General features: G+C 46.4%; 2 protein-coding genes across 8 annotated transcripts in view; one reads left to right on the forward strand and one right to left on the reverse strand.

Moving 5' to 3' along the window:
- cpeb3 (cytoplasmic polyadenylation element binding protein 3) overlaps positions 1-2,740 on the reverse strand; it is a 40,042-nt gene extending 37,302 nt beyond the window's left edge. For 2 of the 5 annotated variants that reach the window (XM_064318095.1, XM_064318094.1), the window contains exon 1: positions 2,594-2,740. In XM_064318095.1, the coding sequence (XP_064174165.1) occupies positions 2,594-2,633 (40 nt within the window). In that variant the 5' untranslated portion in view covers positions 2,634-2,740. Of the gene's footprint in view, positions 1-66; positions 290-1,884; positions 2,028-2,593 lie in introns of those variants that run through there. The other 3 variants (XM_064318096.1, XM_064318098.1, XM_064318097.1) reach the window with 3 other exon arrangements.
- Positions 2,741-2,826: 86 nt separating this feature from the next.
- marchf5 (membrane-associated ring finger (C3HC4) 5) overlaps positions 2,827-15,342 on the forward strand; it is a 28,571-nt gene continuing 16,055 nt past the window's right edge. For all 3 annotated transcript variants that reach the window (XR_010327172.1, XR_010327173.1, XM_064318104.1), the window contains exon 1: positions 2,827-3,255. Coding sequence is in view for 1 of the 3 variants with exons in the window: in XM_064318104.1 (XP_064174174.1) it covers positions 3,212-3,255 (44 nt within the window). In the remaining 2 variants the exon portion in view is untranslated. The remainder of the gene's footprint in view (positions 3,256-15,342) is intronic.

The following is a 15,342-nucleotide window of genomic DNA, read 5'->3' on the forward strand; positions in this document are numbered from 1 at the left end:
ATTCTACGACTGCTGTTGCGATCCCATTAACTTATTTTCGCTAAGGAAAATATTCAACGGCTTCACCCTTTAGAGTGCCTCCGTTCCCCTCAGACGCGAGCTGGAGATGTGCTTGGAGGACAGATATTCACCAATAATCGCCACGTCTCTTTTTTCCTTTTCCACCGGAACTCCAGACTGCAATGTGAAACTGATTCTTGTTCCTGTTTTTTTCTAGGACCACCCCTAAATTAATTTGCATACGTCAATAAATACAGCTGCGTCCTTCAGCAAGGTTAGAGAGACACGCCATCCCCCTTTTACTCACCGAAGTTAAAGGGCCAGGTTACAAAAATCCTCATTAACACTGCAAGTGTAGCCGAGTAAAAGAACCAGCTAAAAAAACATACACGTGCCAGCTTCCTTCTCGATTTCCACCAAACATGTAAAAATCCATAGCCTACAATGCTTACAGCATAACTGTAACATGATAATGGGTTGTAATCTAATAAGTGCAACAAACTGGCCTTAATTGGGGCAATAATACTCATTGGAAAGCAGAACAGAAGAACTGCATTTCTTTAAAGGAAACGCTTTTAGACGACTTGCGACAGAGTATATGGGCTATTTATAGGCCTATCGTTGTAAAGGTTATGACCAATAATTTCACAACACATTCGAAATTTTCTAGAAATTATGTAGAAAATATTAAATTAATCTGATGTGGCATACAATTAACACAATAATTGCAGTCTCTACTAGTTTTTTTCGTAGCGGTAGCCCTTTCACTTTCAGTGTAACATGCACATGGAAGTCAGAAGGCCGTACAAGGGGGATATACTTGGGTTACACCCATAGCATGTAACAAGAAAACGTTTCTCCAACATAGAACACACATAACTTGAGGAACCGTTTCGCCCCTTATCCTCTCTTTTGCAGTCTCCAAACTGCATGCAAATATGGTGATATACAAATTTCGTTATTGCATTATCAGCCATTACTGCGTTAGCCTATTCCAGCAAATACGCAGTCTTTACATATAAATTCAAAAGCCTATTTATGTCCAGGATGATATGAGGCTGGCTTTATGTTGCGTTGGGTTACAATATAAACAAGTGATAGATTAATTTGATATTATTTTAGCCTGGAATTTATATTTAAAGCTATCCTGCATGTGGGTTGATACTCTCTAGCAGACAAATTTGACTCAAATTTAGACTGCATATGTAGCACTGCAGCAAATAGTTAACCAAACGCGTAATAATACCAGCACCTTATCATATGTGCCTGTTTAAATGTACTCACTGATGTTAGGAATGTGAACATTATTAAATGAATGACAAGTGTGTCAAATTTTAGCTCGATAAACAATACAATTAGGCTATAATACACAATTGTAATCTGCGTTTAAGTAGCCTAACTGCGGCTGTATAAGAAGCAAGCGTATAAAGCATACGATAAACTACATCTAGGATTATGTTAATACACGTCAGATTATCTGTTTTCTTTCTATATTTTTAGTTGGAGACCATTACTATAACACGAAACACTGTGAAGTATCGCAAAGCAAGCTTCCAACCCCCCGTAGTTAATCCTTGTTTTTCCGTCGCTGCCTAAGAGTCCGATTCAAGGTCACCAAAGTAATCAATACAAGGGGCAGTTTACCGACCTACACGCTACAAATACATATTTTGACCGACGTATACTGACGTATTCTTCGGCGTTCGTATAATAAAACGAATAGGCTACGTTTATAGGCAATACACACAAATATAGCCTTGCTAGATATTAAGAAATTTTTTCGTTTTCGCTTCTTATCCAGAACTGTAGGCTTTTCCTAAACAAGTACAAGTTATTTCCATGCACTGCGTTTTTCTTTACCGTTGTACATTAAACAGGAATTACCTTTCTCGTTCACCTTTAGGGGTTCTGTAAATAAGGCTATTTCTGTTTGCCTCTGCTGGGTACGGATATGACAAATGAGCTACCCTTCTGCTGAGGTAGAGTCAGCAGTTGCTTTAACAGCTGATTGACTGCGGCGCATGGATGATGAAGAAGAGGGTTCAGGGAATTGTAGTTTTTTAAAAAAAAGAAATATTTTAAGCGACTATCGACGCTGTAACGGCGCTAAGTTTGGGTCGAAATAAAGTTTATTTCTTAAACACCACCATACATAATGTGGTGTGTGTATTTCAAGGCGATGATTGCAAAATGACATTTCTTGCATGTGTCTTTGCGTCTGCAGCTAAAATCCATACTGACAAATTCTCATGACGCTAGTTGTAGGCTACTCTCTGTGACATGAAATACAGGCTGAGGTTTGCACGCAAGACTTACTACATATATTTATATAAATATACGTATAAATTATTTGCGTTAACTACAGTTAGGCTACATGTCATTGAGGGTGTTTCCAGTAGAGCTTATAGACTATACCACTTTGACATGAACAAATTAACAACTATAAACGTATGAGATATAAAGACCATATGAACGACGGTCACACATGGAATATAGGTTTGTACGAAATAATAGAATGCATTTTCAACTAGCAACGAAACACCCTTGGTTACGATTGCGGATATTAAAATTAATAGCCCAAGGAAACACCTACCACAGTACGATGTATTCTGAAGCCAAATATGTATCTTCATGTTAACTCGTCTTCCAAAGCAGGCTTGAGTGGCTTCTAGTTAGAACCGCCTGTCTGAGTTAGGACATTAATTTGATATTTTTGGGCGACATAGGGAGCAAAAAAAGCAACATTGAACTACATATCCCAAGCTCTTATTAACGTGTCATTTCTCAGCTGTTGCTTAGGTGCGTTATTATTGGATACGCAGTACGTAATGCCGTAGTCTTGCGTCGCCTCAGACAGATGTACAGTCAATGGAGTCAAGCGGTCACTGCAACGCACTTACATTAATAACAAACCAAGTATTATTCGTCCGGTCTGAAATCTGGAGTTGAAGACGAGCACGAAACATTTAAATTGAATTTATTTATTTATGATGGTTGTTAAGTAGATTTTTAAACGTGCGATTTCCCGATCGTATTTGTGTGTTTCGTAAACCTTCCCATACCAGAGGCCTCGTACGAATACAAAAGGCCCAGTTAGCTAGCTAGCGGTAACTATTTAACCATATATTTTTTGCAGATTATAGCTGTATTGCTCGCTGGCTACTACATTTTTTGCAGTAGAAGTGTGCATTCAGATTTTATTGCTGCGAATATGGCGGACCAGAGGGCTGTGGTGATGCAACAGATTCTGGACAGGTGAGTAGTTATGCATCGTGATACCAAAAGAGAAAGTCAATATGACTAGCTGCCTAGATTGTTACAGTGGTTACGCCTCGGAATTAAGTTAAAGTAGAAGTTAATCACATAATAAACCAATGAAAATGCATACCATTATTTAAATGTGTGCACGTGTTTTAAAAGGCGATACATGGTAGTTATGGACATTGGGTAAACAGTGAAAGTGCTGGTTACCTTGCCAAATATTTGCTGAACCAGTTCGCGCTTATTAATCAGTTTTTGATTGGGTTTTTGAAGGGTTCACTATTGTGTTACCGTTAGAGTACAACATTAAATAAACCTTTCCGTGATATAGGCCTGATTCTCTATCACTCAGAAGGATGTATGTAACTTTGCTGCATTGCTAGGTAGTTGTCAACACTAACTCGCAGCTGAAGAGTTCACCCTCCTTTAGTATTCTGACCAAAATCCAGTGGCACTCATAGCTGCTAAGGGAAGGTATTCTGATTTGATTCTAGGTGGTGTGGTTAAGTGCTGGTGTGAAGCTCAGAAAGATTTGTGTGTGACTGTGCTGGCTAAGAGTTAAGTAGCCCTGTGGCAAGATGCAGTGGACCTTCATTATGAACAGTTCTTGATACACAGCTGCATTCCAGGACCACGGTTGAGTAACCATGCTGACATTATGGCTCTTAGTGGCACTGCAATGGGACTACAGTTGGTCAAATGCAGTTCTATTGCATTTGACTCCTTATCATTAGCAAGCTGGCTATCTTGACGCATCAAATGTAAGTAAGGATTGTGCTCCCATGATCCCTGTCCAGTTGTGATTGGGGCAGGCTCTGTCTCCACTGAGCTGCCTGTTTGCTGATGTCAGTACGTGCACATACGTTTTATACCCCTTTCACATCAAAGCAGAGACCTAGGCAAAACCCATGTTTGCTGATGGTGTGAATCGTGTTGCCTTATCAGGTCCATGGGTCCAGGGTTTTACAGAGGTTTGACACATCTCGGCTTCAGTATGAAAAGGGGGGGGGGGGGGCATGGTTTACTCTACTTAGCACAGTTAGCTGACTGACCCTCAACCTTACCATTTGTTTAACTGGCCCAAATATCCTGAATAAATGTTCCAATGTCTCCATGTATTACAACTGCCCTCATTTAAAAACAGGGTTGCCTGTTTTTCCTGGGTCTTTCTCACTCACTCGCTCTACCCAAACCCATCTCATGCCAAATAGAAAGGCCGCAATTAAGAACAAAGCTGTGCCCTTGGACAAATTATCTGTCAGCTCACAGGACAGAATCTTTTTTTTCAGCATGGCATAAAGGAGATTGGTATATAAACATCTGTAATTTTACACCGATCAAATTTCTTAGCAGGGCGGACTGCTGGGATATTGAGGTTAGATGCGAGGAGAGGCTGAACTGATGGTCAGACGTAAGGATCTCCACGGTCCACCCAAAGCCTTTGGATTGCACCTTTCAGCGCTGCCAACTTGCACGCATTGAGCCTGAGACTAACCAAGGTCTCACACTCTCACACTAGTCATCCTGTTTCTGTCCTGGTAAATCTACTCCAGTGAACATTTTTCATGTGAGCCCTTACACTTGGGCAACCCTCCCTGGCCTGCGATCGGAATCTCCACATTGGGCTGTTGATTCAGGAGGTAACGCACTGGGTTAGGCAGCGTAATGGCAAACTACATCGAATTCACTGGCTGGCTGCTGGCTGCCAAACTAGCTGAATTATCAGGAAAAAAAATGAACTTCAGTCAAGCTGACTGTCTGCTTTTAATGACATTGAGTCGCAACAGCCCTGTCCAGCTTGAGCACCTGGTGTTTACGCATGAGCTTAGTTTCACGGTGTGAATGGGTGACACGCGGTTTGAACCTGTGTTCAGTATCTCGTGCCCACCCTGGGTTTTGTGTGTGAAAGAGCCATTACGGGCAGAGTATACTGGGAGCCCTGTGAAGTCGATTGATTTCCCTTGGGTGCCAACACTGTGAACAATTGACACCTTCCATTCACACAAACACCCCCCCCCCCCCCCAGTCCTACCCGTTGTGTCGTGCCGGTTTCAATAATTGTTGGAGATGCACAGTAGGTTTCATTGGGGGAGTTGCCAGGGTGTTTTCAGAAATGTTAATTCATAACTATCTGAAAATGAGCAAGGCTGTAACGTGTGGGGTACATTACAGAAGCACCCAGCTCCTGTAGTGTACACTTCAAAAGCACACAGCTCCTGTAGTGTACACTTCAAAAGCAGCCTGCTTCTGTAGTGTACACTTCAAAAGCACCCTGCCTCTATAGTGTACACGTCAAGGGCACTCAGATGTTGCCCCCCCCCCCCCACACCCCGAGCATGTTATTGCACTCTCATTTGAACTTCTGATTGCCTTCCGCTTGCAAGAGAAAGTGACTGTCCCCTTTTTTCATTTTTACGTGCCTCAGTATCTGCTGCAGTGCTTCATGATTACATTTCCATATTTTGTGTTCTTATCAGAGTCAGTGGACGAGATTTCAGTGTTTGGTGACACAGATGCTAAACACCCACACTTGTAAAGTCAGGCGTGTTTGGCTCTAAAGCTTGGCTCAGATGGTTTGCCGTATCATGTGTCCTTGCAAACAGGGAACATGGTGTACTTACAATATGGTGGCAGTGTACTGTAATGGTTAGGGGTTGGGTGTACTGCATATTAAAGACTGACTGAATCGATAGGCTCCTAATTAGGTTGTTGTAGACGTGTTTAAGTTCTTTCATAATTTTTTCTTAAACTTATTAAGACAGTGCAGGTTTTAGTGGTCATATGGGCATACTTTCACCAATTAAGAGCCTATTGATTCACCTCAGTTTTAATTGAATGAGTTTAATCATTTTATGACTTATTTTTCTGTAACTATTTGCAATATAGCACTGTAAGCACAATGTGAACATGTGATTTTGTTCTATGCTAGTTCTGACAATTTCACTTAAGAGGGAAAATAATCCCTATAAACATGAAAAGCATCTAATTAAATATACTAACAGCTTGTTAAAATCCTGGAATTGTAATAGTGGTTGGAATGAAAACCAGCACGGACAGAGGCTCCCCTGGACCGAGGCTGAGAACTGCTGAGACAGACCGGTTGAAAGCAGCCGATTGCAGAAGCTGGTAAAACCTCAGCCTGGGCGTGTGGTTACATGGAGGGATGCGTTTCTGCTGGTACAACCACCACACAGAGCATACACCCCAGGGCTTCATTCCTCTGTGGGTCTGTGGTCAGGGTCCCTCATTGAGAAAGTGACTTAATGTTTTAGAAAATTATGTTTATCTTTTCTTTTTTTATACTTTTACTCTTTTTTTTTTCCTCCCCTATTTGGAATGTCCAATCAGTTTTTTTTCAGCTCCCTTGGCCACACCCTTCACTATCGATTTGGGAGAGCGCTGACGAGCACGTGCTCTCGTCTGAAGCACATGATGTCACTGGCCGCTTCCCAGCCGACACTGCGTGTTCTCACAATGCTGATGCCATGTAGTGGCAATGCCATGACATTGACAGAACATTCCGGTAACATTGCGAGGACACGTTGTCTCGGCTGGGTTCTTATTACCCTGCAGTGTGCAAGTCAGGCTTGAGCAGATGTGAGTCAGAGGAAGACTCTTCATGTGTGGCTTAAATGGCGGACAAATAAATGTAATGACTTGCAGGCACATGATTGAGGGGCTCCTGGTTTGCGATGAGACGCTGTCATCCCAGCCGTCTGATCCCCTCCCATTCTGGGGCGAGCCAATTGTGCGACGCCCTGTCGGCCACAGTCGGCACTGGCACAGTCAAAATTTGATACCACTGGCCCGTCTGTGCACCAGAGCAGTGCTTTAACAGGCAGACCCACCCAGCAGCCCCTAGAAAAGAGCATTTTGAAAATAATATTTTCCCAGGATTAGCATGTTGAACCCCATTAGCAACAAGCCTAACTGACACTTCTTAGGCAAATGTGGTTTTACATAGGAGTGGTTGTTCTGCAAACCCCGATTCCAGCTTACATCTCTACCTCTGTACCGACACGAGTGTGGGTTGGACTTCAGCCTCAAACTGCTCAAAGGCTCGATTGACGTAACAGTGTTTTGGTTCTCACTGTTTTTTTATTCAGCAGGTTTTCTTGAGCCCTCTGTGAACTTTGGCACCTCGTCCATACTGCTTGCTAAATATCTTTAAAAATCTTGCCACCTCTAACTGAGAAGTACTGTATTAGATAACTGAACTCTCTGAATATCTCCCGAATTCAGTCTGACCTCACTGCGTTTTGTCCTTGACTGTTAGCAATGCATTGAAGAGCAAGCTGGACTAATAAAATTGTGCAGCCGTGAGTGTGACCTGGAATTTAATGCTCCAGTTGAATATGCTGTATGCCTTTTGATTAAATTTAATTTAATTTTTTTTTTTTTACTTTTTAAAAGTCTTTTAAAGTTTTGGATGCCAGATAATTTTCCAGGCACGCCTCTCGTGGGGCAGGAATAATGTCTGTCCTGATGCTTTACATTTGAAGCTCATCTTATGGTGGTTCCATTTTTCATTTAGCAGTCGGATATCGATTCCCCCTTCCCAGTTTTCTCCTGTCTGAGTAAAGTGGTTTTCTGTATCCTGACCTTCCAGCACTTAGCCGAACGCCGGCTCTTTCGCTCCTGCGCGGAAAAATGGGCAGTTCCACCGTATCTGAGGCTACGTCTGCAGGATATTTACAGCAACGCAACAGAGACGAATGGCCACAGGGAAACCGAGAGGAATTAACCCTGTCGGTGCAAGCTCATGCTCAGCGCCATGCGAAGCGGCCATTTTGGGGTTTCAAAAACCGGCCTTCTCATCCTGTGGCCCGTGCTAGAGGTGTTCCGGATCTATTGGTCGCTTTAAAACATTTCATTTATGTATTGCTTTGAAAGTTTCAGACGTAGCATTATTATTATTATTAATAATAATAAATTTTGTAATTGCGCAGGCGATGATGTGAGTTTCCGTTATTTTTATTCTGCGTTGTTCTTTTGATCTTCCCTTTGAGTAATCTGTGGGTTTCAGAAAGCGGAAAGAAAGAGGAGACTTGCGTAATCCCCCCCCCCCCCATGAGTGAGATGTGTACTCAGCGCTATCAGTGACATGCACATGGCCTAGCGCAGGGGCCTATCTCTAAGTGCCACTGGCAGCTGTCCCCCGCCACGCCCGCCTTGCTGTAGGATGCAGAAGCAGGAGAAGCCAGCTTTAGTCTGTTTCCACCTTTCACAACCTCGCTCGCATCTCCGCTTTTCTCAAACTTCACTTTTTTAGTTTTGGCCAAACGTGAAATCTCCTGCTGCTTATCTTCACTAGCTCTCATCATCGCTTCCATCTCTCCCTAGGTCTACAGTTTTTTCTTTATCTCGTTCTTCTGTGTCCTCTAAGATACAGTATCGTCCTCGATGTGACAACTGAATATATGGTGTATTATTATTATTATTATTAGTAGTAGTGGTATTATGACAGATGTCTGATGCAGAGCAAAATGAGTCATTTTGGCCCTGTTAGTTCTTGTGCTTGCCATATAAAGTGAATTCCCCCCCCCCCCCTCCTGTTTTGGCTTCGGTGACTCAGGGTTTTTTGTCACCCCACAGGCAGCCCACTGCGCAGTAGGCAGAGATTTTCCCGCTTGGCAGAATAACTGACAGGTTGCTTCACGTCAAATTTTTTGGATGGCTGTGGACTCCCGTCAATCAGACCCGGCTTGGCTCGCTGTGGTCCGGCGGGCGATGGCCTATCAGTGAGGAGCGTTGCAGCTCTGGCGTGGGATGCAGTGTCTCGAGCTGTGCTAGAGTGCTACTGCTTCACTCTTGATTGGTTGACTGTCCTTTCTTTAAAATGCTGGGTCGGGTGTGATGACCGGGAGGGGGGGGGGGGTGTGTGTGTGGTAAAGTTACACTGGCCCAGGGCGTCTCTGAAAGCCTGGTGTTGCCCTGGCGACTGGCCTGGTCTTAGGAAAGGTTGAAAGGGTTAACGGCAGGGTTCCTTGGTGTGAGAACTCGGTTTAATCATAAAGAGACGCAGGCCGGGCTGTAATCAGTTTAAAATCCGAGTCCCTCCGAATGGGGAGTTTAGTGCTGGGGGTCTGTAATGGAGGACAAAATCAACTTTTGAGAAACATGGCAAAGAACTGTCCCTCCAGGCGGGTAATTTGAAATTCCTCCTGCATCACGGTCATTGCTCTGAGACTTGAATTCGCAGATAACTGCTGCATTAGGTATTGGCCTTAGTTTAGACTCTAATCATGCTTATCTTTTTGTGATCTGACTCGGTAATATCCATTACCAGTTGGATTGTAGGAAGTCTGGTATTTCTTCATTAGTTGTTTTGTGAAGCACGGAAGAATATTGTCTTTCAGGGAAGGAGAGAAACCGTCATCTTCCTCGATTCCACTGGCTGTCCGTCAGTGCACCATGTTCCTGACGTGTTTGTGAACATGGGGAGGGACGAGGGGGAGAATGGCCTCTGTGAACTTCCTCCGTGACACAGCAGGTTGGATTAGCTGCAGAAGCACAGCCTTGCTCTCGGACTTAATCACGCATCTGGTCAGATAGTCAGGTTTCCTGAGTGTGAACTTTGCATGATCCAGCTTTTTTCAGCGAAGCTTCCGTGTGTGTGTGTACTGTATGTGTCTGTGTGTGTGTGTGGGGGGGGGGGGGGGGCAGAAGGGAGGCCAGGGTCACATTTGCAAATTCAGGTGAAATGTGACCCGTGGAGAGTCGTGTGACTCTTCGGCTGAGGTGGTGGTAGGAGGACAGCAGCAGAGGACTGGCTGAAACTCAACCCCCCCCCCCCCCCTTTCCCTCCCCCTCTTTCTCTGCCAGAGAGTCAAATATAGACCCTGACAGCCACGGCTTGACTGGACCGATCCAGCAGGAAACACGAGCCAAGCTGCAGAACGCCACCTGTTTTCAGCTTTTTCCCTGCTTTAGGATGGGGGGGGACACACACGACACACAGGTATTTACAGGAAGTGGAGGTTGGGTCCCCCCCCCATGTGGTAAACGCGCTTTCCTGGTCGGGTTGCTCTGTGAAACGGGGTGAGAAAGGGAAGATTCAGGTCGAGTCGTTCCTTGACTGCGTGTCTGTGGTTCGGGCGGGGCCCGCGATGTGCAGCCGAATTTGCTCCCTGACGTTTACACGATCCGAGAATTCAAAGTATGCGGCCATAGTAAACGTAGAGGGAACTGGCCCCGCCCACCCTTCAGGAAAATTCTCAGCGACGCGGCCCTTACGGAGAGGGGGAGGGCGTGGCAGGAGGTGGTTCCCTTACAGAGAGGGGGAGGGCGTGGCAGGAGGTGGTTCCCTTCTGCCGATGGGCGGATAGCCGCGCAGCGCTAACGCTGGAATCCTGTGGATCCAGGGCGCGCAGTCGCACCGGCTTGCTCACACCAGACTGCACATCAGGAGCTTCCCTGTTCTCTGCAGTCTTCTTCTTTATTTGCTAACAATGGGGACTGTATCCACGGAAACATGCAGGGCTTCGTCCGCAGTTTAACACGCCCTGTCAGGCGCTGGCCGTTCAGCGTTGGGTTTCTGCGTGCAGGGCTCTGAAAGCATAAACATCAGGAGATGGGGTTGCAACGCACACACGTTTCTGAACCACCAATGTTATATGGCTGATCAGATCATTAATTGTACGTGCTTAACACTGCAAGGTCAATCTGCCTTGTCCTGTGCTTTGACATGTTGCCTTATTGTGAATACTAATGTGTGGATGCCGTTAACCACAGAACATTCATAATTAGTGTAGCAGCGCAGTGCATCATGGGAACCCCCAAACCTGCTAGTAAAGGAATTACGGAAGATGGAGCCAGAACTGAATGTGTATGTGAATATGGTAATGGGTTCGGGCAGCATTGGCTGTGGCCGTTTGTGGTGAGGGGAAGATCAGAGAACGCTCACTGCTTAATTCTGATGCGGACAGAATGTGGTTCATGGCTAATGGTAGCAGGACCTTTGGGAATGGCCTGCCTGCTGCTGAGTCTCAGTCTGAGGCCTGTTTCTGTGTCTAACCAGTGCGGCTCGACATTGGGTGTGTGAGTGTGTGTGCGTGTGTTTGAGTGTTCAAAAACTGTGAGTTTACAGGGTACCATTGAAGTAAAGCTTGGGTTAGGTTAGGAGTGTGTGGTGAGATTATGGCAGACATGCAGGATGTGTGTACGGTGAGATTATGGCAGGCAGGGTGTGTGGTGAGATTATGTCATACAGGCAGGGCGTGTGTGGTGAGATTATGGCAGACATGCAGGGCGTGTGTACAGTGAGGTTATGGCAGTCAGGCAGGGCGTGTGTGGTGAGATTATGGCAGACATGCAGGGCGTGTGTGGTGAGATTATGTCATACAGGCAGGGCGTGTGTGGTGAGATTATGGCAGACTTGCAGGGCGTGTGTGGTGAGATTATGGCAGACATGCAGGGCGTGTGTGGTGAGATTGTGGCAGACATGCAGGGCGTGTGTGGTGAGATTATGGCAGACATGCAGGGCGTGTGTGGTGAGATTATGGCAGACATGCAGGGCGTGTGTGGTGAGATTGTGGCAGACTTGCAGGGCGTGTGTGGTGAGATTATGGCAGACATGCAGGGCGTGTGTGGTGAGATTATGGCAGACATGCAGGGCGTGTGCGGTGAGATTATGGCAGACATGCAGGGCGTGTGCGGTGAGATTATGGCAGACATGCAGGGCGTGTGCGGTGAGATTATAGCAGACTTGCAGGGCGTGTGTGGTGAGATTATGGCAGACTTGCAGGGCGTGTGTGGACAGACCGGTCCGTCCGCCTCATGTGGGAATCCGCCGGAGTTGGCCGGGATCTGCGGGCTGCCTCTCCCGAGCGGCCTTTGTGCGGCCGCTTGCGAAGCTTTCCCACAGTCACGTGACCGGCGGCGTGTGAAAGGGCTCTTTGTGGAGGGGCCCGGGGCCCCCTCAAACTCGAGCAGCCCGCGCCTCGTAGGGCCATGAAAGGGGGACGGGGCCGTGCCAGCTCGCTTTGTGTCCTGCTTCAAACAGATCACAGAGCGGGCCCAGTTTCACCCCACTGCGACCACCCCCCCCCCTCCCGAATAATATACTCCAAAGTGCACAGCCAGGATCAGCTAACCCCAGCCTGTCTGAGAATAGACCTGAGCTGGTAGCGGGTGCAGTGCCAACTCGGCACTAGGCTAGTGCGAGGCTAGCTGCACTGTGAATATATTGGCCTCGTATTGATTAGCAGAGAGTATCTTCACTGCTGTTGTGATTCAGGTCCACTGCCCTTCACAGCAGACTGCATGTCAGTGTCCGTGTGAAATACTGCCAAAATTTGAGATGTGGCAGAGCATGCAAAGCAAGCAAATTCTTAGTTTAATAATTTCCCCCCCCCATCATTCCTATCTGTTCTGATGGTATTGCACTGCTTCATTGTTCAGTTTTTGGTATTTTCAATGTTGTTTTTTTTCCCATGTCAGTAGCTTCACAACGGCATCGATGGGGGACATGAAGATACGTCGTTCAGTTTACGTCGAACAAGTCCAGTTTCCCTAAACCTCTAATTTGAGAATGAAAATGAAGGTGGAAGTTGCAATTTGTTAAAAATAATGCAGTTGCAGCTTGCAGAATTAACCTTCCATTTTTACACTATTCTGTGCACACAAAATGTATTGTTTACAGCTGTGTGTGGCTCACCTGTAAAAGATAATGTGGAAAATCCAAATCCTAAACCGCACCAAGAGCTCTTGGCAGTGCGAGGGGAGGAGACGTACGGACTAGACATCAAACGCAGGCTTCTCACAACACGCGTATTAACGAATTTAACTGCGTCTCTGACCGATTTATCAGAGGAGCGTCTTGCCCTGTCGCTCTCTGGCAATCAGATATGCTAGAAAGGTCAGTGTCCCGGTCGTGCTGAGATTTGCAGCGGTTACCCTGCTCTAAAAAAGACACTGGCCTTTAAAAAGGCTGAACATGAATCCCCAAGCAGTAGATTCCAAAATTTAAACCCATTCCAGAGGGTACAAGGGGATGGCTATCAATCCTGAATTTTAAGATTGGGATAAGTCATTTATGTTAATGTATTATTTACCCAATTTAAAGACCTTGTTAAAATGGCAGATCTTTTAGTAAGCGTTGTGCCATGACTGGTGCCCCCCCCCCCACGTTAAGAACGCACCGTTCTGTAACGGAGTCTGTCGCTAAGCGAGGGAGCTGCGGCAGATACTGAACGTCTGTTTGCTGCGGTGACCCGAGCTGGCTGGATTAGCCGAACGCAGCGGAGCCAATCGCCGGCACATTCCGTCCGCCGCGGCGGCACGCGCTGGGGGTCAGGGGCGGACGGCGCACTTTTACAGCGCTGCCTCCTCATCCCCCCCCGGTACGCGTCTGGACGGGACTGGACGGGTAGAAAACCTCGCGGTACCGGGAGCGCAAGGTTCGCCCCCTACGGCGTCACACGTACCCGTCGCCCGGCCGAAATCTCACAACGTTTGTCGCAAAATAGACGATTTTGTAAGGCTAGAAAGCGTTGAGTCACAGGGACATCAGTGGCAGTTTCGTATGTTTCGTTGCCGTGGTAAACCCTCCCCCCCACCCACCCACCCTTTGGGAGAGAGACTGTGACTGACTGTGTTTCCTAACCGCTGTGGTGTCTTAGTCATGTGCTGTGGGCTGGAGGAAGCGTGAGCTTCTTCATTAATTTCGTTCCATTCACAGAAACCGCAGGTCACCCTGCAGATGCTATTTTTAATTCCTAAAATCATGTTTTTTTTTAAAGTTTTTTTTTTTTAATGAGCAGAAGCATTATTTTCAGCCTGTCTGTCACAGACGGGGTCTGGTTCTGATTCAGTAGAGGAACTAAAATCACATGCCTATGCCTGGACATCCTGTGGATGAGTGTTTCTGGAGTCCCCCAACCGACCAATGAGAGGAAGTGTTACTGAGAGGCTCGCGGTGCGGAAGACAGAGGGCACTGCGGCCGTTCCTGATTGATGAGCGTTTTCTGATACGTTCTTGGCATTTCAGTGCCGGCTCATTTCATTCGCTGGAGGGAGGCCGTGAAATATTCATCCCAGTTGAGAGGGAAAGCAACACTGAACAGACTCCGGTGAAGAGTCTGCGTGACGTGCGATGAATTTACAGTTCTGAGCCCATAAAGCAGTACATGGGACAGAGAGAGTTCTGTCCGGTAGCCGTTGGTCTGTTTGTTTCTCAGGCGAGGCAGTGGGGAGTTGGGTTCCTCAGATCTTTATGTACAGGTGTGTTTGACTGCAACCCTTCATGATCCGAGACTGAAATAAACCAGACTTGATCCATCACACTATTCAATGTGAACCAAGACTGGATGCTTAAATCTAAAGTAAAACAGGTGACAGTTCCTGCTTATATCATGCACACGCGAAAAGGGCACAGTTGGGTTATTTTGTTAGGGCTGATGGCGAGAGAGGGCGTTGGGTTACAGGGTCGCGGTTTGCGTTTCTGCTCCGTTGTTCCAGGGCTGTCAGGAGGCGGGCTGGGTTACAGGAACAGGAGAGCTCAATCTCGGGAGCCGGTACCTGCTTTGTTCTCCGATGTTCCGTTCCCATGGAGACGCATGCCTCGCTTTACAGCCAGCGCTCTGAGCCGCCGGTCGCTTCGGGCTGCCCTGGCCCTTCAGCTCCGTCAGCTCCTCCTCACTTTCATTTCTGTCTGTCCCTTCTGTGCGTGTCCATGTGTGTGTGTTTGTGTGTGTGTGTCTGTCTGTGTGTGTGTGTGTGGACTAAGAGTAAATAATTTGTTGATTCGTCCATTGTCACTCGCGAACCATGCTTGTTGAATTGCAAATCAAATAATCCAAAAGGTTTTTTTCTTTCTTTTTTAAAAATTCTCAAACCATTCAACATAAAAGATTACCGAATTTTACCTGGGCCACTGCTCTAGGTGGGTAACAGCGGGGGCGGGGCGGGGCTTGTCAGTGCCCAAATCACTGCCAAATTTGCATGCCACACATTGACATCCATGATGTTAACCCCACCTAAGAATCAAACATCCGAGCCAAGGGATCACGGCAAACAAGCACCCGACTTTGTAGTGAGACCCTGTCAGCGTGAGACAGCTATGCAGCTCAAACCACAACA

The sequence above is a fragment of the Anguilla rostrata genome, chromosome 18 (assembly GCF_018555375.3).
Source record: "Anguilla rostrata isolate EN2019 chromosome 18, ASM1855537v3, whole genome shotgun sequence".
Taxonomy (NCBI): Eukaryota; Metazoa; Chordata; class Actinopteri; order Anguilliformes; family Anguillidae; genus Anguilla; species Anguilla rostrata.